Raw genomic sequence first — 23957 nt, 5'->3', positions numbered from 1 at the left:
GTTCCATGTTGTGGCCATCTAAGATCACCGTCTTTCTTTGTATAGCGGACCCAGTAATCATTATATATTATAGGACCCACCCCATGTCGACTATAAAGATCATGTATCGGAGTTCCAACTGGAGGTATCGGACATGAGTCCTCCAACCGGGAATCCATTGCGCAACATTTGAAAATACGAAACAAATCACTATGGCTAGGCATCATGCACACTAACCTAGTATCAAACTTCAAGGATTACCGAAGCAATAAAACCTCGTGTAAGTCAAAACCCTCGGTTTTTGGCAATTGCAACTGTCAAATAATACTAAGGACCAATACTAAGAACCACAAATGCAATGGAACCATGCAATACAACAAAGCCTTAAGGCTATCACAAAGCTCGGAGAGCTAACCACAAAGACTGAGGAGGCTATTACAAAGCTCAGTGAGCTATTACCACAAAGCCTTAAAGGCTAACAACAAAGCTTTCAAAAGCTAGAACAACCACTAAGGACTGGGAGCGACCCACAAATACTTAACTCAGAACTTCAATGGCGTCACCAGGAAGGCCCGTCTATCGTCTCGCTTGTACATAAGGTCTACGCCGGGCGTCGAAGACAGGTCGACAGTCAGGGCATCGGTCCGTCGCAGCCGTCAGGAGGCGGGAATCTTCGCAGGGAAAAACTTCGGGCCACTTATTTCGACAACAGGATCGATGAAGCGGGGTGCACCTTCCCTCGGAGATTTCACACGAAGTTCCTCACGATCATCAGGCTTTGGACCGGTACCGCTGAAGTTGCCCCACGTTGGGCGCCAACTGAAGGACTGGACTTTTTAACAGTACCAGCGGTGCCAGGGAACAACACCTATAACCTTCATGGGATACCTGTTTCGGCGCACAAACTACAGAGACACGGGACACTTCCTTCGGCGTCAAAGATTCAAGGTTTATCTACTGCAGGGAACACAGAAGTCACAACAAGTACAACACGTGCAACTTGGGGAGACTGCTTCAAATTAGTTCTGTGGAGCGCTCCTTTTATACAGAATTTACTCATAGGACAACATGATACACAAAAGTTTACAACCTGGTTCCCATAATTATCCCCCAGAGGGGTCGCTTTGGTCACTTTGGTACACATAAGGTCCGGAACATAAGTGCGGAAACATTTGGCGGTTCCCAACTGTAAAAACCCATCTTCCCAACATTAGTGAATTCCAATCGGCAGTAAAAACAGATCGAAATAGGGACAAAGACAGGTGCAGGGGAAGATGGAGACAGTGGGAGATTGAAAAGGGTGTAAAAGGGGAGGTATCGGGAAACACGAGATACAGGCATCAAAGGGACGTGCCTAATGAGATGCACGGCTGAGACAATAAACCGGCATGGCAGAAGCGGGGCCATCTGCCTTACAGTATCATCCCCCTCATCGTAAAAGATACTTACAAAGAACATGTGTCTTCCACAAATATCTTGAAAGTCCCAGGGTAACGAAGCGGACAGTGTCCGTTCGCTGGCTACTTGAGGGCAAGAGACAAAATGGATGCCGTATCTAAGATGGAACCCGTGGGTACAGATGAAAAACCCACATATCAAACGAACGGTTTAAGTTAGCACAGCGAAACTGCGCATACTTACTAAACTCGTCATTTGCGGTTCTTAGATACCAGACTTGACCATATTCGTGCGAGTCGAAAACATCACTTACAATTGTCACGGAACCTCAGTCCGGCGTCCGGTGGAGCAGGTCCAGGAAGGATGTGTTGCAGTCAAACAGGTTTTTGTGTGAGCGAGAAGAGAAACCCCCTCTTAGTTTTTGTAACAATTAAAACAAGAACCAAGAAAAAAAGAAAAAAGAAACCCCCAACTCCTCAACGAGGTTACGTGTTAACGTTGTGTTCCAACCATCTTCATTAACAATAGTGTGAAGAGAGCCTGGACCCCCATACATTTGTGCATTAACTCCCCCAATAGTCATAGTCATCAAACATTTTAGTTTCTTTTTGTTGTCTTCCAAATTCTAGCTAATGTTCATTCTAGCTAATGTTCAAAATGAATTGACAGTCTTGAATTACATTTCCTGCGTCACATTGCATTACTTGCTTAACATTGCTCTCTTTGCTCAAATACCGCCTAACTGTTATAGAATTTTGGAAACCCCCATAACAGCTACTGAAATAATGGAGGCCATACAGCAGCTGGTTGGGGGGAAGTCCCCGGGGGCAGACGGTTGTCCCCTAGAATTCCTTACCACTTATAGCACACAAATGGTCCCCCGCCTCCACCGAGTAGACTCGGATGCGTACGATCGGGACACATTACCGCCCTCAATTGAAGAAGCTGTACTGGTAGTACTGCTGAAACCTGGCAGGGACACACTACAAATGGGATCCTATCGCCCGCTATCTCAATTGAATACAGATTACAAGATATTGGGCAGGGTTCTGGCCAATAGAGTGACGGAGCTCACACAACTATTGGTGCACTAGGACCAGAATGGACTTATCCCTGGCCGAAACACCAGCCTCAATTTACGACGACTATTCCAATTGTTTGATTGGGCACGCACAACTGGGGAACTGGCATGGATAGCCTCATTGGATAAAGAGAAGGCATTTGACACACTGGGATGGGAGTACCTACGCGTGATACTTGCACATTGTGGCATTGGCCCCAAGTTCTTTAAATGGATTAGATTACTATATAACGCACCACAGGCCAGGGTAAAGGCTGGTCGCTTTATCCCTGACCCATTCTGTATCGAGAGTGGCACCAGACAGGTGTGCCCCCATCACCTATCATTTCTGCCCTGGCGATGGAACCGCTAGCATGCGCATTGCGCAGCCGTGCAGTGATCTGGGGCATCAAAGTGCATAATCAATGGCATATCATCTCATTATCTACAGACGATGCCCTGATTATCTCCAAGGACAACAAGCAGTATTAGATGATCTGATGGCACTACTGGAATCCTACGGGCGTGCCTCCGGCCTCAAAGTAAACTGGGAAAACCCCTTTTATTCCCGATGACCACCATTCGTCAGAACGGCTCTACCCCAGGCACCTCTCGTCTGGACATACAACTCCTTTAAATACCTAGGGATTCAAATATACCACTCCCACGTGGATATATTAGAAGGCAACTTGGGAAGGGCAATCCCTAGGGCTCTCTCCTCCATGACATTCTGGACAGAGCTACCTCTCTCTCCAATGAGATGCATAGGTATATCCAAAATGCTGCCACTCCCATGACTATTATACTATTTTGCGGCTCTACCATTCCCATTTCTGAGCAAAATGTTCTGGGATCTGAAATCAATCCTAACATCCTTAATTTGGGGTAAGTCTAGAGCCCGAGTAGCCCGTATGAAATTCTATGTCAGAATCATGGAGGGGGATTGGGCGCACCTAATTACGAGAAATACTATGCAGTTGCAAAGCTGCAATGGCAGAGGAGATGGCTAGCAAATCACAATATCTCTGGACTGGGGCCATGGGCACCACATAATAGTCAATAAACAGTTCTGGAATGGCTGAATGGGTCAAACTGGGTGATCCCGAAGAACCCTGAATACATACTAAAGTCTACAGCACGCAGCTGTTGGACCTGGTATGTACGGACTAAGCACTTACCCCCGTATGCCCCAGGCCTACCTATAGGGGTAATCCCCAACTCAAAAGTAGGACTGTGACGCCCAGAAATGGTAGAATGGGCATCCGCTGGCCTTACGACTTGGGAAGATCTATTCACTGAATCCACACATTGCAAATTTACAACACTTGTAGATGACTACGGAATATCCCCCGGATCATTCTTACTATACGCATCGCTAACACAACAGTAGTTCCAGACATGGGGTGCCAGGCAGGAAGAACCAAAACCCTGACATACTCCAAACGTTGCTAACACATGTCATGGGTAGGAGACCAATCACTATGCTATACAACTCGCTCAAACCAGATACTACGACCCTCATGCCCAGCAAAGGGACTACTGGGATACTGCACTCGAAACCACACTAACAGAAAAAAAAATGGGAACAGAGCCTGTTCTACCCAAAGATAATATCAATGAACGCTAGAATTAAATACACACAACGTAATTCTCTAATTCTCTACCTCATACCTATTTAACCCCTGACATTTGCCCCCGCTGCAATAGCACCGAAGCCAAGTTCCCCCACATGGTTTGGGAATGTCTGTATATAATAACGTATTGGAACGAGGTAACAGCCACTTTATCAGAAGCTAACAAGACCTTAGTGGCAGCACGGGTACTACACTTCTTGCTGGGAATAACCAAACGCACCACCAGGCGGAAAAACATCAACACGTTTTTGGATTTGGCGCTTCGCCTGGCCAAACGTAGACTGGCAATGACGTGGAAGTCAAGCCTACCACCATGCATACCCACCTGGTTTGCAGATCTTAAGACAACATTGATTGTAGAACACCTACAGGACACTATTAAAAAAAAAACTACAAGCCCCAACCCCCCAGAATGTCAAAAGTATCTAACATACGTAGAATCACAACTTCACCAAAACTACCAAAGTGTCGCCCCCACGCTGAACTGATCTCATTACAATATCCCATTACGGACTCCACCACTGGATGGACCAAAATGGGGGCTGCCACGCTCAGTCACTAAGCGACACTTCCACACTGATAAAGCTAAACTACTGATCAGTCTCTTTTTACGCATGAACACTAAGGTCTCTGTCTGAAAGCCCCACCACACAACACACCATCATAAATCATGCATGAAAAGATAACTTGTACCAAGTGTCCGCTCAGCAAATTCACAAGACATATGTTGATATTAGGCAAAGCTGAATACAGTTTATAAAGTTTGTATTGTTTAACAGTGGTACAACAGATTGCTATTCTGGGGCTAATATCTGCATATATACTATGGATGTGTTAAACTGCAACTCTGTACTACATGTTATATCAAAATATGTGCAATCCTCAACTGCTCTGATGTCCACAAAAGTTAAAATAAAAATCAATAAACATCATTATAAAAAAACATTGCTTTCTTAGCACGGGTAACATCCTTTAGAACGAAACTTTCACAACGCGGTACCATTACCACGCAGGTTTTACAGCGCAAGTCGTTACAACGACTTGCGCTGGAGGGCGCTGTAGGATAGGGAATAGTTTAATTTACTATCCAACACCTTCCCTACTATCCACGGGGACTGGAGTTGGAATAGTAAATTAAACTATTCATTATTCAGCGCCCTCCAGCGAAAGTCGTAACGAATTGCGTTGTAAAACCTGCGTTGTAACGCTACGCGTTGTGAAAGCACACGTTGTACCGTCATACATCCCTTAGCACTCATCCTCACTGGAACCTCCCTCTTCCACACACTTTACTATGAAGCCTTTCCTTTTCTTGCATACCTTAGAAAAATGCACAATTACCCCACATGTTGAAAACATTTGTCTGTAGAATAAAATGTACTAGAGGCTAAAGGTGATCTACACTCACAACAATAAAACTAAGCCCATCTTTCTTAGGACCATGCACCTTATTACCCTCTTCCTTAGGCTTATTCTGACCTTTGCTCTTGATTTTACTAATCCCTTCCTCACAGTGTTCCTTCGACTCGACTTTCAGAGCCTTAGCGCTGCAGCTGGACAACTCTCCTCTTCGTATTATGGCTAAAATATCTTTGAGATCAGCATCTCCATTAATCCATAATCTCTCTTGAACAGCAGGGTCACATGTTTGCATGACCACCTGATCTCTAATAAGCCGTTAATATAAATAATCAAATTTGCAATCCACTGCAAATTTTTGAAGAGCAGAAACATATTCGTCAATTGTCTCACCCAATTCTTGCTTCCTCTGAAAAATGGGTACCTTACTATCCCAATTCACACTTTTGGGAAAAATGGTTCTGAAAATCTTTCAAAGCATCAAATACATAAGCATCGCCACCCCTGATGTTTTTGTTATTTGCTCATAGTCCTTCAATCCCTCAGGTCCTACAGAATGCAAGAAAATCTTCTTTTTACGTCACTGTTTCATTTTGTCCTCCTCATCAATAGTCTCCACAAAGTTTAGGAAATACAACTCTCACTAACCCATTTTTTTTTTTGTAAAACAATTTTTATTGCAGATTTCAATTCAAGCATTACAGTTATTTCGTAAGTTTGCACATGCGGGATCTCAATTTCTCATAGTCCCTTCAACAAAATTGTACACATCATCATTAGTCGTAGTTCTGGGGCTGGGTGATAATTGTCTCACCTAGTGCCTCCCCTCCACCACTGCTCGATGGTGTATCCAGTGATCAACCGCTGTCTGCTTTTAACTTTTCTTTCCCCCCCCCACCACCCCTCCCCTTCCAGCATCCGGTCAGTTCGAACTGTTAGCCCTGTGTCAATGGGATGCTGCAACCCCCCTCCCCCCTTCCCTTGCCCTCCCCCCACCCACGGTGTTCTGTGGTGTCCCGTGTCCGGTGTGCCGCATGCCGGAGCGCGTTGGTGATCTGCGGAGATTGGAGATGTCTAAGGAGTGTGTGTGTCCATGGTGGGAGCTGTGGTAGGTACCGCCACCCTAGGTTCCCCAGGGTCCTCTGCTTCTTCCTCCTCCTCGCTCCCCATTGTACTATCTCTAAGTGCTTGGACTAGTGTTTCCCACGCTAGTGCCGCTTCCTTGGCCTTCTCGTCAGGCCCCCGTCGAGCCAGTTGATACCTGATCGTGCTCTCTGCCGCCGCCCATTTCTGGAACTCAGTTAGCCACTTCCTATGTGTCGGCGCAACCTTCGCTTTCCACCCCCTAGTGAGCTCCCTCTTCGCAAGGAGTAGGCCCATGTCTATAAATTTGCTTGTCAGTTTATTCTTACGTGTGTGGGGAAACCAGTGTAGGAGTGTAGTTGCACTATCGTAGTGTAGTTCCCTGTCAGTGACCGCGTTCATGGTGTCGCCCACCTCCCTCCAGAAGTCCTGTAGGTGCGGGCAGTCCCTTAGCATGTGTAGTAAGTCTGCTTCCAACAGTGCGCATCTAGGACACGCTGCGTCCTCTGCTCCAAAGTATCGCGCTATTTTGTGCGGGGTGAGGTAAGCTCTATGAAGGATATAGAGCTGTATTAATTGGAACCGGGCGTTCCTGGTACTCTTCCTGGGCCTCTGAACCAACTGGGCCCACGTCGTATCCGGGATCTCCCTCTGCAGGTCTGTCTCCCATTGGGTCTTTAAGCGCGTAAGGGGTCGCAAGGTGCTCCCGAGTATTCTGGAGTGCAGGCACGTGACTGCCTTCACTGTCCCTGCGGCCATCATAACATATTGACACGGCGGCGACGTCGCGGGTTCACACAGTCCCTCGCCCCAGTGCACTTGGATCCCTCGTACCACAGCTGCGTGCAGTAGATAGTCCCCTCTCGGAAGGTCGTATTGTTCCTGCAAAGATTGGTACGGCGTAAGCACCCCGTCAGTGAAGAGGTCTCCTACCACCTGTAGGCCAGCCTCCTCCCAGGTCTGGAGGTTCGACCAGTCGCCGCCATGCGGCAGCGCCGTGAGCATACCCAGTGGAATTTCGGGTGCGTACGGGTGTCCGGGGCCAGCGCGCTTTTGCACGCGGTTCCAGCAGAGCCGCAATGTCCGTTCTTCTTGAGACAAGTCTGAGTGCTAACCTCTGCTGCAGGGTGATGTACGCCAGCACATGGCGGGGGGTGCCAGCGTCCCTCTCCTGCTCCGGACCTCGGTACACCCTTGCCACTTCCTGCGTGAGGAATTGCAGCTGGGCGGCCAAATAATAATACTCGAAATCAGGGACCGCGAGTCCGCCCTCGTTCTTCGGGCGGGTCAGGGTTGCCAAGGCTATTCTCCGCCTGCCAGTTCCCCACAAAAAGGACACCACTTTGGATTTTAGTCGTCGAAATACGGTACTCGGTATCCACACAGGCAGGGTTCGAAAGAAGTACAATAAGCGCGGCCGGGCGATCATTTTAAGCAGCGAGACACCGCCTGTCATAGACAAGGGGAGGGTGGCCCAGAAAAGCATGTTACCCTGCAGCGTTCGGATGCAACGGTTTATATTGCCTTCTAACAGGTCTGTGGGGTCGTGGTAAATATACACCCCTAGGTAGGGCAAACAAGCCGGCTCCCAGCGGGGCTCGGGACGGGTCATAGGGCACCTCTCCGCTCTCCGGAGAGGAAAGAGGCAAGTCTTCGCCCAGTTCACCTGCAAGCCCGATACATCCCCGAAACGTGCCAGTAGGTCTACCGCCCCTTCTACTGCCTCCTCGGCGTTCTCCGGGAACAGTAGGAGGTCGTCTGCATATAATGATATGTGATGACGAATCCCGTCCACCTCCAGTCCTTGGTAGGAGTCACCTTTCCTAGCCAGTGCCGCCAGAGGTTCTATCGCGAGGGCGAACAGTAAGGGAGAGAGTGCACACCCTTGTCTAGTACCCCTATGCACTGCATATCTATCCGATATCAACGCTCCTACTCGCACCCTAGCGCCCGCCGATGCCGATGCATATAGCACTTCCGTCCACCGCACATACTCATCCCCAATGCCAAAACTTCTCAGGACCCTATACAAGTAGTTCCATTCCAGGCTGTCGAAGGCTTTCTCTATGTCGATCGCCATCACTACCGGGGCTCTGGCGGTCGGTGGAGGGTCCGCTACTAGCCTCAGCAACCTACGAATGTTATGAGACGTATTTCTAGTGGGGATAAAGCCCGACTGATCCTTGTGGATCAAGTCTTGCATATGGGCCATCAGCCTGGTGGCCAGTATAGTGCTCAAGATTTTATAATCTGTCGTGAGCATCGACAGCGGTCTGTACGATGCCGGGTCAGAACTGGTCCTTAGCAAGGAGATCATGAGCGCCTCGCGCATCGAACAGGGCAGTTCCCCCCTCATGCCTCATTGTATATGATTCGGAACCGTGGGGCTAGGATATCAACGTATTTACCATAGAATTCGATGGGCAGACCGTCCACTCCCGGTGTTTTCCTGCGTGCCATTTTCTTTATGGCTCCCCTAATTTCCGCTAGGTCAATTGGGGCCCCGAGGGCTTCCGCTTGGTCCGGTTCCAAGCGTGGTAATTGTATCTCAGACAACAAGGTCTCCAACACCACAGTCCGGGCTACCGGGCCTCTCTCATACAGTCGCTCGTAGTATGCTTTAAAGCATCGTAAAATGTCTGGCTGGGCGCTACACGCGGTGCCGTTCGCATCGGTCAGGGATAATATAGGGGCAGCACCCCTATTGGGGTTTGCCAACCAGGCTAGGAGCGTCCCCGTCTTATCTCCCTCAGCGAGTGCCTTGGTTAAGTATGTTTTGTGATCAAAACAGCGAAGGCGCTCCACCTCCACCGCCATCGCTTCCCACGCTAAGCATACTCTATCCTGCATGTCGGGGTGGTTGGGCCGCTGCTTCTCCACCTCCCGCAAGGCTTGCTCGGCCTTGTCCACATCTTCGACTAGAGTTCGCCGTACGCCCGCGAACTTCCCTATACAGTGCCCCCTTACCACCACCTTGAGCGCGTCCCATTCCACTGCCCTGGAAGATGCAGTCCCCTCATTCTCGGCAAAGTATTGGGATATTCTACCTTCCAATGCTCCGCTGAACGGCGGATCGTCTAATGTGTCCGGATGAAGCCGCCACGTTGGAATTGGCGAAACTTCGTTCATCCAGGCAAATGTAAGGAGTAGGGGGTTGTGGTCCGAGATCGTGCGTGCTAGGTATTCGGTTCGGGCTACCATTGGCAACACCGACTGGGAGCATAAGAACGCGTCTATGCGAACGTGGAGGTCGTGCATACCCGAATAGAAGGAATAATCCCTATCAGTTGGGTGTTGGGCGCGCCATGCATCCGTCAGGTCCCACAACCCCTGCCAGTTTGATCTGTGTTTTGCTAGTCTGTGAACTGGGGATGCGTGTAGAGGTGGGTGTGATCTATCGAGGGCGGCGTCCGCCACGGAGTTGAAGTCCCCCCCCCAGTAGCACTGATCCCGTTAAATAAGAAGCTAACTGTTTGGTCAGTCTGTTGAAGTACGATGCCTGCTCCACGTTTGGCGCATAGGCGCTGCAAAGTGTCAACTGACGGCCCCGGAGCAAACCCTCAACTGCCACATACCTCCCTTCTGGGTCTACTGTGTGCCTAGTAACTTGAAAGGGAACCCCCGCCCGGATCCAAAGAAGTGTCCCCCTGGCAAATGCCGAGTACGTGGTGTGGAATAGGTGACCCCTCCATCTCCTCTGCAGTGCGGTGCCCTCCTTTTTAGTTAAGTGGGTCTCTTGTAGGAAGGCAATGTGTATCCCTCTGCGGACCAGGTAGGCGTGTACCTTGTGTCTCTTTGTCATGGAATTTAGTCCCCGCACATTCCAGGACACACACTTCAACGAGCCCATATCAGCCATCACCCCAGTCAGTGCAAATTAAATCAATAAACGTACGCTTCCGGACACCAGACACATTCTCACCACCTCCCATTCCCCTCTCCCCGCCCAACTTCCCATCCCCAATTGTACCTCGAGTCACCCCAACTACTCCAGGTCCTCCCTCCCCCAGAACAGGACTCAACTGCGAAGTAGAGGCACCCATCCAAACAAGTGAGCAAACGCGCTCACGTAAACTTGTAGTCCGTAGTAATCACCACGGAGGCCTTATGGGCCCTGTGGTGCGTGAGCTGGCTACCGAACCTTTCAAGCCTCGTTCCCACGCCCCTCTGACCCACAATACTCAATGCGACTCATAAATGAAAAGTCTCACATTAGTCTGTTCCAATGGTTATGGGGGGGCGCCGCCTTCAGGTCCTCTGCTCTCCGAAGCCGCGGACAGCTGTCAGGGTTCAACGATTTCCCCCGAAGTCTGGGGGGTGACCTTCGGGCCCCTAGCCCCCTCCAGCCCCGAGAAGTCAGTGTCTGATCCCGTGGCCAGGGCCTCTGAGGCTGATTCTCTTGCCGATTGGACCGGCGCCGTTCCTGACACCTCCTTAACCGCTTGCAGCGCAGCTCTCCGTTCTTCATCTGTTTGCGATGTTGAAGGCTTCCTGGGTCCCCGGTTGCGCCCCCGGAGTCTTCTCGATCGCCTGGTCGCATGGCTCTGGCGCTCCACCTCGGCTCGAAATCGAGCCCCATCTGTGCCCGCCTTGTAGGTGTCCCACCAGGCCCAGGCGTCCGCCGGAGTTTCAAAGAATAACGCCTTGTCGTCCACTATCACTCGCAGTTTGGCCGGGAACAGCAGGGAGTATTGCAGTCCCTCGGTGCGTAGCTCCTTTTTGATGGAGAGGAAGGAGGCTCGCTGTTTCTGGGTTTCAAATGTATAGTCCGGGAATAGTGTGACGGTACTATTGTCCACCTGGAATGGGCCCGCTTCCCTGGCCCGCTGAAGAAGCCAGTCTCTGTCCTTATAGTGGAGCAATTTGATGACCACTGGGCGCGGCGGGAGACCCTGGCGCGGAGGTCGGGAAGGGACGCGGTGCGCCCGCTCCAGTGTTAAGAAGGGAGATAGGCCCTCCGGGGCAACCACAGTTTTGAACCAGTCGGTCAGGTAGCCCACCATGTCTGTGCCTTCTTTTTTCTCCGGCAGGCCAACCAGGCGGACGTTGTTCCGCCGACTGCGGTTTTCAGCGTCCTCTGCTCTCTTCTCTAGGGCCTGTATCCGCTCCATCGCTTCCGTGAGTCGTCCCTCCATTGATTTGTGGGCCGGTACGACCTCTTGTAGAGTAACTTCTGCGGCCTTGACCCTGTCCTGTAGTTTCGCATGATCTGCGCGCAGGTGTCCCAGCCCCGTCGCTACCTGACCAATATCGTGTTGCAGGGCCTCCTTCGTGGCAGCAATGGCGTCTAGTATCCGGTCCTGCATCAGTTGGAGCTCCGTGGGGGGTTGCGGGGAGTCGTCTGGTGTTTCTGTAGCTGGGCTCCCGTCCCCTTTGGGTCCTCTAGGCTTTCCCATCTTGCACTTCCCTGCAATTCAGGGCCCTCAGGGTGATCCGGCGTCAACGACGTCTCCCGCAATAGTCTGCCGCCAGCCTCCAGCCTCAAGGTGGACTCGCTACCAGCCGTCGTCAGGCGGTGAGCCGGGTCTTAGGGGGCCGCGTTGCGGAGATCGAAAATGGCGCCAGTGATCTGTTAGGGCTTGTCAGCTTCCCCCGGTAGCCGATCTCGTCTTCCGGTCAGTACTCTCTGGAGTTCTTCTCAGCGTTTTGCAGCGCTGACGATCTGAAGTCACCCTCCACGCAGGAAGCACAACCTGGGGCCAGAAGCGGGGTAGAAAGTGTAGGACGTGCAACGCCCCAGCAGGCGCACTCCACCCTCCGGTCCCGGCTCTCCGTTTCCACGACCCACGGGTCTAGGGCCGATTCAGTGCCCCTCCAGACCCCTTGCGGAGACAGTATCACCCTTCACGTTCGGTCCGGGCCGGGCAGCCGCCCAATCAGGTCGCAGGCCCCGTCGTTGGGCTGTAAAGTGTCCCCTCCGAGCGAGGTTGGGCGTCCTCTGGGCAACCTCCACTCTCGGTGTCCTCGTAAGGCCTTCCCAAAGCAGGCCTGTTACGTCACGGCCGCTTACGGGAGTATTGCGCCGTTGCAGGACTCGGCAGCACCCACAGGGATCGCAGGCCTCAAAGCCGGGGCCTAGAGTGAGCCCCTTGTGGTTGTGGGCGGAGCCCCGCCAGAACTCCGCTCCCGATCGGACCTCGCACTGACCTCAGGGTCCGCCGATGTTCCGGGTGGCCGCAGCCGTTCCCCACAAGTCCAGTACTTCACGGCACTCCACGCTGTGGTCTCAGGACCTCAGGGGCGGGTTCGTCGCTATTCCTCAGCGGCTGCGATGCAGGGAGCCGCCATCTTATCCCCAGCCGTCCCGGGTACTCCGCGCCCTTAAGCGCCCGTTATGCCTGGTGTTGCGGCGCGCTACCCCAACCGGAACAGACCTAAGGGTTGGCTCCGGGATCGACCCAATTTCCACGGGGGTCCCGGGTCTGAAGCAGGATTTAAGGCGGAATACGGGCTGAGGGTCGGGAGCCTCGCTAGGCTGCGACCGTTTCCATCGGCTGCTAGCCACGCCCCCCTCTCACTAACCCATTTCATGCTTGGATTCCCTCCTGCCGGCCAAAATGCTTGTGGGGGTTGAAGGGTAAAGTTCTGAGTTGCCATAGTACAAAGTGAAATTAGGGGATACCTTACAACAGTGTCCCTTCCTCACTAGAGTTTGGAACCAATTCACAGAAATACATGATGTATGTCTTTCACACCCACTGCAGTCTCCTTACTCCATCCTAGAAGAGGGACTCGTCCACTGCCTTAAGTTGTGAAAAAGCGATTGCTAAAAATTGCAATCAAATAATCAATCAGGAGTTTATAAAGCGCTCTACTCACCTGTGAGGGTCTCAAGGCGCTAAGGAGGGGGAGGTGCAGCTCCAGATCAGTCAAAGAGCCAGGTCTTGAGGTTGTTCCTGAAGGTGTGCAGAGTAGGGGAGCGTCGGATGTTTACCGGGAGCTCGTTCGAGGTCTTTGCTGCGATGTAGGAGAAGGCTCTTCCGCCTGCTCTGGTTCCGCAGATGTGCGGGGTTTCTGCCAGTGCGAGGTCAGCGGAGCGGAGGTTCCTTTTGGGTATGTGGAAGGAAACTCCTTCGTTGAGGTATTTGGGTCCGATGTTGTGGAGGGGTTTGAAGGCATGGACAGTAATGATCCAGTCCCAAACTGATAAATGCTGCTCCTATACACTTAATAACAATGGTATTACCAGGCAGAATTCGCCGTTAAAAGGACTGGAGATCCTTGATACATGTGGCCACTTCTGTATGTTGCTGTGAGGAAAACGGTTGACAATAATGGTTCGGCTGACCGTCAAACACTATTGTGATCGATCATTCAACTGGACCACAAACACCCTAGCGATCGCACGCAGATCACAAAAGGAATGTACGACCAAAATGGTGGCACATAGAAGAATGGGTGTCCACGCACTGTGACCTTTATGTGCCGTTGCTGCTTGTGCTCCAACAATTCAAACAGAGCAAAGGTACGTTTTCAGCCGGGACGTCGAATTCCTGGAGATTCTAAGTCACACGCCGAATCGTCACAAGATGCCGTTTTGTAAAATGCCAGCCACTACGAGTAACAGTTCAAGTAACTGCCCTGAAGGTATGTGCCCTTGGTATGCAACGAAGATGCACGCTGAGTAGCTGTAAGCGCAATCAACTTACAGAAATAGTAGCTCCTCACAAGAATGCCATTTGCTCCAGTATGTTTCCAACAGCGGTGCAAGATTCTGTAGAAACCAAACTCCAAAATTTCGAATAAATATACAATTGAAAATATGTGGGTTGCTTGGTGTTTCAACAGTTCCAACAACTCATCGCCAAAGGGTAACATATTATTCCAAGCAGGATAGAAATTAGATACTTTGTTCCAAGTTGAAACACCAATAGTTCAGGAGCAGCTCAACAGACATCCTGTCTTCGTCCTTCTCCACCAACGACACCTCTTCAGGTTCCAAGACCTGCAGGAATAAGAGAAGCACGCTCGTGGAAGGTCGAAGAGCCAATACAAATACAAACAGATTACCCTTCCACTGGATATAACAGAATGCAAGAGAAATAAAGCATAACAAGATTACTATAATGAAGGCAAGGAAGCCATCAGTACAGACTGTCTTCCATTTCTATGAAAAAGGAAGGTGGAAATTAAAAGAAAGCTTTCTTTAATAAATGCTCAATTACAGTCCACTGTAAAAAAAATAAAGTAAGAACCATAGTGGGTACTCACGGTACGAATGAGACGCTACCAAGCTGGATGGGTGGCCACAGGGGGAAGCGACGTTGAAAGACAGAAACACGGGGTGAGAGGGAGGAACAAGAGTGAAATGGAAAGATACAAACGAACAACCAATAGCATTGTGTGAGAAAGAAATGGTAATTTGGGCTGAGTCAAGATGTGATTGACAAAGTCTCAAGCCAATGGCCGAAAGAGGCTAGTCGAGAAGCTAATGGGTCAAAGAAATCGTCTTCCAAACCCTCTCTGTGTGTCGTAGAGACAAAAGAACTATTTGATGAATACACTTCCAACCAAAGCCTAAAAAGAATGGCCTTACGTGCATTCATGAACACACATATAACACAGCAGTGATATACTGAAGGGAAATGTGCATTGACTCTATGCAGCACGGTAACGTTTGATACAGAGAGACAAGAACTAACCTTGCGCATCGCAGAGCCTAGCAACATAGTGAGAATTTATGCTGCCTCACCGCTTTCTTTAACATAATCTACCGTGGCTAAAACTCTGCACAATCCCTCCTTAACCCTTATAGTCCAAGAAAAGCATTCCCCAAGAAAGACATGTCTGTACCACCTGATCACTCACCGCCTAGTCTCAACCAACTTGCATCTCTTAGTCAGGAGGAGTTTAGTCATTCCGTTGCCTCTCACCATCTGCTTCACCAATAGTGACCCTTGCCTGGTGAAATTTCTCCATGATGTTGTCTCAATTATATTCTCTGACCAATGATGACCGGTCAAGTGTTGGTTTACCAGTAATTGTTCCTGGTGCTCTTAATAGTGCTGAACCTGAGGAGGTAGGACCAGTTATTTTCTCATAGCAACAATCTCCCACTAAACTGCTGCATTAATGTGCTAAACCATGCAGTCCAGTGGCATCCTGGGCCTTTGTAGACAGGTTTCCTTCCTAGGGCAAGCTGTAAGCCGGTTGTCTTTACAGTGCTTGTTGATCAATCAATCAAACATTTATATAGCACGTCAAATCACCCATGAGGGTCTCAGTTATCTGAGAGAAGAGGAGGGCATTGATTTGTCAGCTGTGTTCAACATCATATGCCTGCCCTACCCCTCCGGTCGCCTGGCTCTAGTGTGCGGCCAGGGTCTAGCGTTGAAACTAATATGTCTTTATTCTGTAACCGAACTTTGCCATGAACCTTCACACCCTTGGAGTCCTCTCCTACTGTTGCATGCCTTGCCTTATTGCTGATCCTCCCCAAAACACTGTGTGTCCTCTATCATTTACACACAGCTTACAATGTGTATTGTTGCTTAGAATTTAATCTAGATGTATCTACATTAAACATGCATTTTTCTTAAAGGATGATATTGTAGGAGTAACTTATATGCCATATATTTATACAACATGATATTTACAGGGATACCCAGGAGCTTTGGATGAATGTGCAAGGAAATTCACACTTTCCTTTTCATGCCCCTTGTCACAGATCACAAGTTTAGTTTTTGTCATTGTCAATACTGAGAAATATTATATAACGCCTGTGCTCACGTCTCTCATGGACAATCTAGCTTCAGACGTTCCAGAAGGAGCTTCTACGTGACAAACAGTCTGCAGCAAGGTTGCACCAGCTAGGAGCTATCAGACCCTTTGATGAACATTGACAAAATAGGGACAAAGAGGCACCTTGCCCACTTGCCAACAGCAGACAAAAAAAACACAAACACGATGAGCAGGTATTTGTGTGCGCCATTTAGGAAGTTCCTAATCTGGCAAAATTCCAGTGCTTATCTAGACATTAGCTAGGATTAGGGATGAAGGGAACTGAGTGAATTGATTCCATCTCAGAAGACCCCATCAACACCCAAAACTACTTCAAATGCTGCGTGACAGAAGTTGCCACCTGGATGTGCATTAACTGCCTGAAACTCAATACCTAGAAACTGAAGTCTTGATTTTCAAACCCAACAACTCCTACTGGGACATCACCTAGTGGCCCACCGAATTGGGACCCACTTGACTCCCACCAACAGGGCTTGAAACCTGGGCATCATCCTGGACACTGAACTCGCAGTGAAAACCCAAATCAACGCTGTTACATTCGCCTGCTTCAACATCCTCCGCAGACTCCCCCGCGACACCAGAAATACCATCACCCACACTTTGATCATAAGCTGATTAGACTACAGCAATGCACTCAACTACAAAATACCCACTAACCTCACACACAAGCTCCAAACCAACCAAAACACAGAATACCCACCACACTCACAACTTTACGCAAGAAATTGAAGACCTGGTTTTTTCACGTTTCGCATTTTTTCAGTGTCACGTTAATTTTTGGGCTGTCATTTTGTGCGTTATCCTGCTACTATCGCATGGTACCGCCCGGTTGAGAATACAATGTTAACACAGTATTAGTTTGTCGTGATAGACTGCGATGTGTAGAGTTGCGTTAAGCTAATTTTGCAATAGTTAGCACACGTTCTTGAGAATATGCCCCTATGTTGCATAATAGCTACGGTTTCAACCTGGACCCATAGCCAGACTTCACTACATCAGAAGGCCACTTTGCACCCCTTTCTTGGATTCCGCAAATTTGACCATGTCAACCCAACCTATCATTATGTTTTCAAAGTGTATAAAGGAACAAGCAGCTGAAGTAACCGTTTAAGGTTGAAGAAACCCTTCTTCCTGTGGTGTGGGGAAGTGGGTGGACAGGCCTTGATTGGAGGCCACCTCTTCTCACAGCCCGTAACCCTAACCCTAACCCTAGCAAACTTGAATCCCTAGCATGGTCTTGCCATTTTCCTTGATCCGAGCTCCACCCCCTGCTCACTTATGCCAGCCCAGCTAGGTCCCCCTATATATGACCGGCTGTTCTACCATCCTTAGGGCTCCATTCCTGCCCTGACACCCAAATACTTCCACCCGGGCTGTCCCTGTCATATCTTGCAAAATGTTTGTCATTGCAGAATGTCCTGCTCTTGATAGGTAGGATTTCTGTGGCTGGGAAACAGGCGGGTTGCATGGTCCTTGGGCAGGTGAAACTTCACCCTAACAAAATCGTTCAAAGTTGAGAAACGCACCCATGACCGCTGAGATGAAATTTGCAGACTTTGAGTAACTTTACAGAAGAAATATAAATCTTTGAGCCCCCCACTCCTCAGATAATGGAGTGACATTAAATTTGTAATCCGCAAGTTAGTCCTATCCAATGAACATGGAGAGATAGCAGAACAGTGTTACAATATGCTCCGACACAGGGCCTGATTTAGATCTCGGCGGACAGGTTACTTCGTCACAACGGTGACAGATATCCCATCCGCTGAAATATAAATGCTATTGTATCCCAGGGCCTGATTTAGATCTCGGTGGACGGGTTACTTCATCACAATGGTGACGGATATCCCGTCCGCTGAAATATAAATGGTATCGTATCCCAGGGCCTGATTTAGATCTCGGTGGACGGGTTACTCCGTCACAATGGTGACAGATATCCCGTCCTCTGACATTTAAATACTATTGTATCTTAGAGCCTGATTTAGATCTCGTGAATGGGTTACTCAGTCACAACGGTGACGGATATCCCGTCCTCTGACATTTAAATGCTATTGTATCCATGGGCCTGATTTAGATCTCGTGAATGGGTTACTTCGTCACAACGGTGACCGATATCCCGTCCTCTGACATTTAAATGCTATTGTATCCCAGGGCCTGATTTAGATCTCGGCGGACAGGTTACTCGGTCACAACGGTGACGGATATCCCGTCCTCTGAAATATAAATGCTATTGTATCCTAGGGCCTGATTTAGATCTCGGCGGACGGGTTACTCCGTCACAACGGTGATGGATATCCCGTCCTCTGAAATCTAAATGCTATTGTATCCCAGGGCCTGATTTAGATCTTGGCGGACGGGTTACTCCGTCACAACGGTGACGGATATCCCGTCCTCTGAAATATAAATGCTATTGTATCCCAGGGCCTGATTTAGATCTTGGCGGACGGGTTACTCAATCACAACGGTGACGGATATCCCGTCCGCTTAAATATAAGTGCTATTGTATCCCAGGGCCTGATTTAGATCTTGGCGGACGGGTTACTCCGTCACAACGGTGACGGATATCCCGTCCTCTGAAATATAAATGCTATTGTATCCCAGGGCCTGATTTAGATCTTGGCGGACGGGTTACTCCATCACAACGGTGACGGATATCCCGTCCGCTGAAATATAAATGCTATTGTATCCCAGGGCCTGATTTAGATCTTGGCGGACGGGTTACTCCGTGACAACGGTGACGGATATCCCGTCCTCTGAAATATAAATGCTATTGTATCCCAGGGCCTCATTTAGATCTCGGTGGACGGGCTACTCCATCACAACGGTGACGGATATCCCGTCCTCTGGAATATAAATGCTATTGTATCCCAGGGCCTCATTTAGATCTCGGTGGACGGGTTACTCCGTCACAACGGTGACGGATATCCCGTCCACCAAATTATAAATCCCATAGGATATAATGGGATTTATATTTTGGCGGATGACCTATCTGTCACCGCTGTGACGGAGTAACCCGTCCACCGAGATCTTAATCAGGCCCGTGGTATTGTGTCCTAAATATTGGAATTAGTCTCATTGGAGTTAGTTGCAAAAACTCCCCGTACCATGGGACAACATTTTTCTAAACAATATTTAGAGCAGAATGCCTGTATCAGATGCTATTTCTATCTTCAATATCCTGACATAAAAGCCCTGCTACTGAGGCACTATCCATTGAACACCAGAATAGATCTGTACTGGATGAAATTCATGAAGGTGCTGAGAACCTTCTGCTATGAACTGCCGCGGTGCTGTGATCCAGCATTCGTTCTTGTAGTGTCGTGAACGTTCATGGTGTGTACAGTTTGCAAATCATTTTAACATAACACAACAGTAATGCTATAAAATCGAGTGCGCTCGCACACATGAATGAATGAATAACGTGCTGTTCGTCTCCTCATCCATGTACAGTTCCTCGTCTCTGGAGTGCTGTCCATTTCAGTGCAGAATAAAATCAATCCCCAGCTGGTGAGTATGACCCTACCCTTTCCCCTAATAGCACATGGCTGATATAAGTCATATCTCAGTTGTTATCAAATGCATTCCTTCATTCAGGAAGTAGCTAATATAAGCATATTGTATCCCACAGCAGTCTGCTACCAGACACTGTATCGCTTCCCATTCTAACACTGCCTACAGGTGAGAAACACTGCATCCTTTCCCATTCTAACTCTACCTCCGGATGAAAAAATCTGCACCACTTCCCATTCCAAATCTACCTCCGGGTGAGAAACACTGCATCACTTGCATTCCAACTCTACCTTCTGCTGAGAAACACTTCATCCTTTTCCATTCTAACTCTACCTCCAGCTGAGAAGCACTGCATTACTTCCCATTCTAACTCTGCCTCAAAGTGAGAAACACTGCATCCTTTCCCATTCTAACTCCACCTCCAGCTGAGAAACACTGAATCACATCCCATTGCAGCTCTACCTCCAGCTGAGAAACACTGAATCACATCCCATTGCAGCTCTACCTCCAGCTGAGAAACACTGCATCAATTCTGATTCCAACTCTGCCCCAGCTGAGAAACACTACACCCTTTCCCATTCTAACTACTTCCAGATGAGAAACACTGCATCCCTTCCCATTCGAACTCTACCTCCCGGTGAGAAATGCTGCATATACATCCTATTTCTACTCTAATTCCAGCTGAGAAACACTGCATCAATTCCCATTCCAACTCTGCCGCCAGCTTAGAAACACTGCATCAATTCTTATTCTAACCCTGTCTCTGGTGGAAAACACTGCACCACTTCCTATTTTAACTCCACCTCCAGCTGAGAAATATTGCATCAGTTCCCAATCCAAGTGTTCCTTGCGCCCATTCCCAATCTACCTCCAGCTGAGAAACACTGCATCAATTCCCTTTCCAACTCTACCTCTGGATGAGAAACATTGCATCACTTCCTGTAACAGCTCTATCTCCAGCTGAGAGACACTGCATCTAACTGTGACACTACCTTCAACTGTGGTACATGTTAAACTTCAAATATAACACAACGACGAAATGAGATACAATTCCTCACTTCCAATTGCGACATTACCTACAACTGAGAGGCTCCGGTCATGACTCACTCCCCCTTTAACTCCAAGTGGGAATCACTCCATCAGTTCCGACTCCATCTCTACCTCAAAGTCAGCCCTAACTCCAGATGACAGGCACAGTATTGCTTCAAAGTCGAAACTCAAGCAGGATCTTCATCACGTCAAACTCCAGCTCAAACTCCGGATGAGAAGCACTGCATCACTCCTAACTCCAGCTCTAACTCTGGACAAGAAGCACTGCATCACTCCTCACTCCAGCTCTATCTCTGGATGAGAAGCACTGCATCACTCCTCACTCCAGCTCTATCTCTGGATGAGAGGCACTGCATCACTCCTCACTCCAGCTCTATCTCTGGATGAGAAGCACTGCATCACTTCTAACTCCAGCTCTAACTCTGGACGAGAAGCACTGCATCACTTCTAACTCCAGCTCAAACTCTAGATGAGAAGCACTGCATCACTTCTAACTCCAGCTCTAACTCTGGATGAGAAGCACTGCATCACTTCTAACTCCAGCTCATACTCTATATGAGAAGCACTGCATCACTTCTAACGCCAGCTCATACTCTATATGAGAAGCACTGCATCACTTCTAACTCCAGCTCTAACTCTAGATGAGAAGCACTGCATCACTCCTCACTCCAGCTCTATCTCTGGATGAGAAGCACTGCATCACTTCTAACTCCAGCTCTAACTCTGGATGAGAAGCACTGCATCACTCCTCACTCCAGCTCTATCTCTGGATGAGAAGCACTGCATCACTCCTCACTCCAGCTCTATCTCTGGATGAGAAGCACTGCATCACTTCTAACTCCAGCTCTAACTCTGGATGAGAAGCACTGCATCACTCCTCACTCCAGCTCTATCTCTGGATGAGAAGCACTGCATCACTCCTCACTCCAGCTCTATCTCTGGATGAGAAGCACTGCATCACTTCTAACTCCAGCTCTAACTCTGGATGAGAAGCACTGCATCACTTCTAACTCCAGCTCTAACTCTGGACAAGAAGCACTGCATCACTCCTCACTCCAGCTCTATCTCTGGATGAGAAGCACTGCATCACTCCTCACTCCAGCTCTATCTCTGGATGAGAAGCACTGCATCACTCCTCACTCCAGCTCTATCTCTGGATGAGAAGCACTGCATCACTCCTAACTCCAGCTCTAACTCTGGATGAGAAGCACTGCGTTACTCCTAACTCCAGCTCTAACTCTGGATGAGAAGCACTGCGTCATTTCTAACTCCAGCTCTAACTCTGGATGAGAAGCACTGCATCACTCCTCACTCCAGCTCTAACTCTGGATGAGAAGCACTGCATCACTCCTAACTCCAACTCTAACTCTGGATGAGAAGCACTGCATCACTCCTCACTCCAGCTCTAACTCTGGATGAGAAGCAGTGCATCACTTCTAACTCCAGCTGTAACTCTGGATGAGAAGCACTGCATCACTTCTAATTCCAGCTCATACTCTGGATGAGAAGCACTGCATCACTTCTAACTCCAGCTCTAACTCTGGATGAGAAGCACTGCATCACTTCTAACTTCAGCTCATACTCTGGATGAGAAGCACTGCATCACTTTTAACTCCAGCTCTAACTCTGGATGAGAAGCACTGCGTCACTTCTAACTCCAGCTCTAACTCTGGATGAGAAGCACTGCGTTACTCCTAACTCCAGCTCTAACTCTAGATGAGAAGCACTGCGTCACTTCTAACTCCAGCTCTAACTCTGAATGAGAAGCACTGTGTCACTTCTAACTCCAGCTCTAACTCTGGATGAGAAGCACTGCGTCACTCCTAACTCCAGCTCTAACTCTAGATGAGAAGCACTGCGTCACTTCTAACTCCAGCTCTAACTCTGGATGAGAAGCCCTGTGTCACTTCTAACTCCAGCTCTAACTCTAGATGAAATGAAATGAAATGAAATTGGGTTTATAAAGCGCATGGCTGCCCTCGAGCGTCCCAGCGCTGTTAAAATAATAAACAATAATGATAATTGCAGAGAACTCAGGAGGGGAAAGATCTAAGATGTGTTAGGGAAAAGGAAGATTTTAAGTGCCTTTCTAAATTTCGGATAGGAGGCTTCCATCCGGAGCTCCCTAGGAAGTGCATTCCATTTTTTTGCCGCATTCAACGAGAACCGGCGGCTTCCTGAACGTGCTTTCCTTACTCTAGGAGTGGTGGCCAGGTTTTCTCCCTCGGACCGCAGGGATCGGGCTGGTTTGTAGGGGCAGATCATGTCTCTCAAGGCCGGAGGGCCTTTACCTTGCAGTGTCTTGTGTGCGATGCAGAGTGATTTAAAGGAGACTCGCTCCTGAATTGGGAGCCAGTGGAGGGCTCTTAACAGAGGTTTGGCTGAGGCCCGCCTTGATGCCCCCATGAGCAGCCGGGCTGCGGCGTTCTGTACTCGCTGAAGAGTATTGATGGAGGCCTGAGGTGCAGCCAAAAAGAGGGCGTTACCATAATCCAATCTAGATAGGATCAGACCCTGGATAAGTAACTTTCTTGATTGGAAAGGCAAAAGAGGGAGTACCTTCCGTACTGCTCGAAGAAGGCCAAAGCAACCTCCGGCAACTTTCTCTGCATGGGTCTTAAACGTTAGTTGAGGTTCAAACCAAACCCCAAGACTTTTGATTTTTTCCTTAGGTGGAGGGAGTTCACCCATGCAGGGAGGCCAAAGCTCAGCGGGCAAAGATGTCGCTTGACTACCCAGAAGCATGATCTCTGTCTTAGCTCCATTTAATTTGAGCTTAGAATCAGTCATCCACACGGAGACTGCAGTTAGACATTTGAAGAGATCATCTGGGCATCCCCCTTGGCGTGCCAGCGAGACGACAAGTTGTGTGTCGTCTGCGTAGCTGATGGATTTGATCCCAAAGGGGGCAATTATCTCCTCTAACGGGGCCATGTAAACATTAAACAGTGTGGGGCTCAGGGAGGAGCCCTGAGGAACCCCACACTGAAGAGGAGTGGATTTAGACATGGAACCATTTTCCCATATCCTGAAAGATCGTTTTTCCAGAAATGATTCCAGCCATTTGAGGGCAGATCCTGTGATGCCCAGGTTGGCGAGACGTTTGATCAGGGTTATATGGTCCACGGTGTCGAATGCAGCGC

At 49.0% G+C, this 23957-nt stretch overlaps 1 protein-coding gene across 1 annotated transcript in view; it reads left to right on the top strand.

Annotated features, from left to right (window-relative positions):
• The window catches only part of LOC144767019 (membrane-spanning 4-domains subfamily A member 8-like), a 278123-nt gene that overhangs the window by 177709 nt on the left and 76457 nt on the right, over window positions 1–23957 (top strand). The window contains exon 3 of the mRNA XM_078650671.1: window positions 19705–19761. Within this exon, the coding sequence (XP_078506797.1) occupies window positions 19705–19761 (57 nt within the window). The remainder of the gene's footprint in view (window positions 1–19704; window positions 19762–23957) is intronic.

This window comes from Lissotriton helveticus, chromosome 1_1 (assembly GCF_964261635.1).
Source record: "Lissotriton helveticus chromosome 1_1, aLisHel1.1, whole genome shotgun sequence".
Taxonomy (NCBI): domain Eukaryota; kingdom Metazoa; phylum Chordata; class Amphibia; order Caudata; family Salamandridae; genus Lissotriton; species Lissotriton helveticus.
Note: the sequence above shows the minus strand (reverse complement) of the source record. Positions and strands in the feature narration are given on the sequence as shown.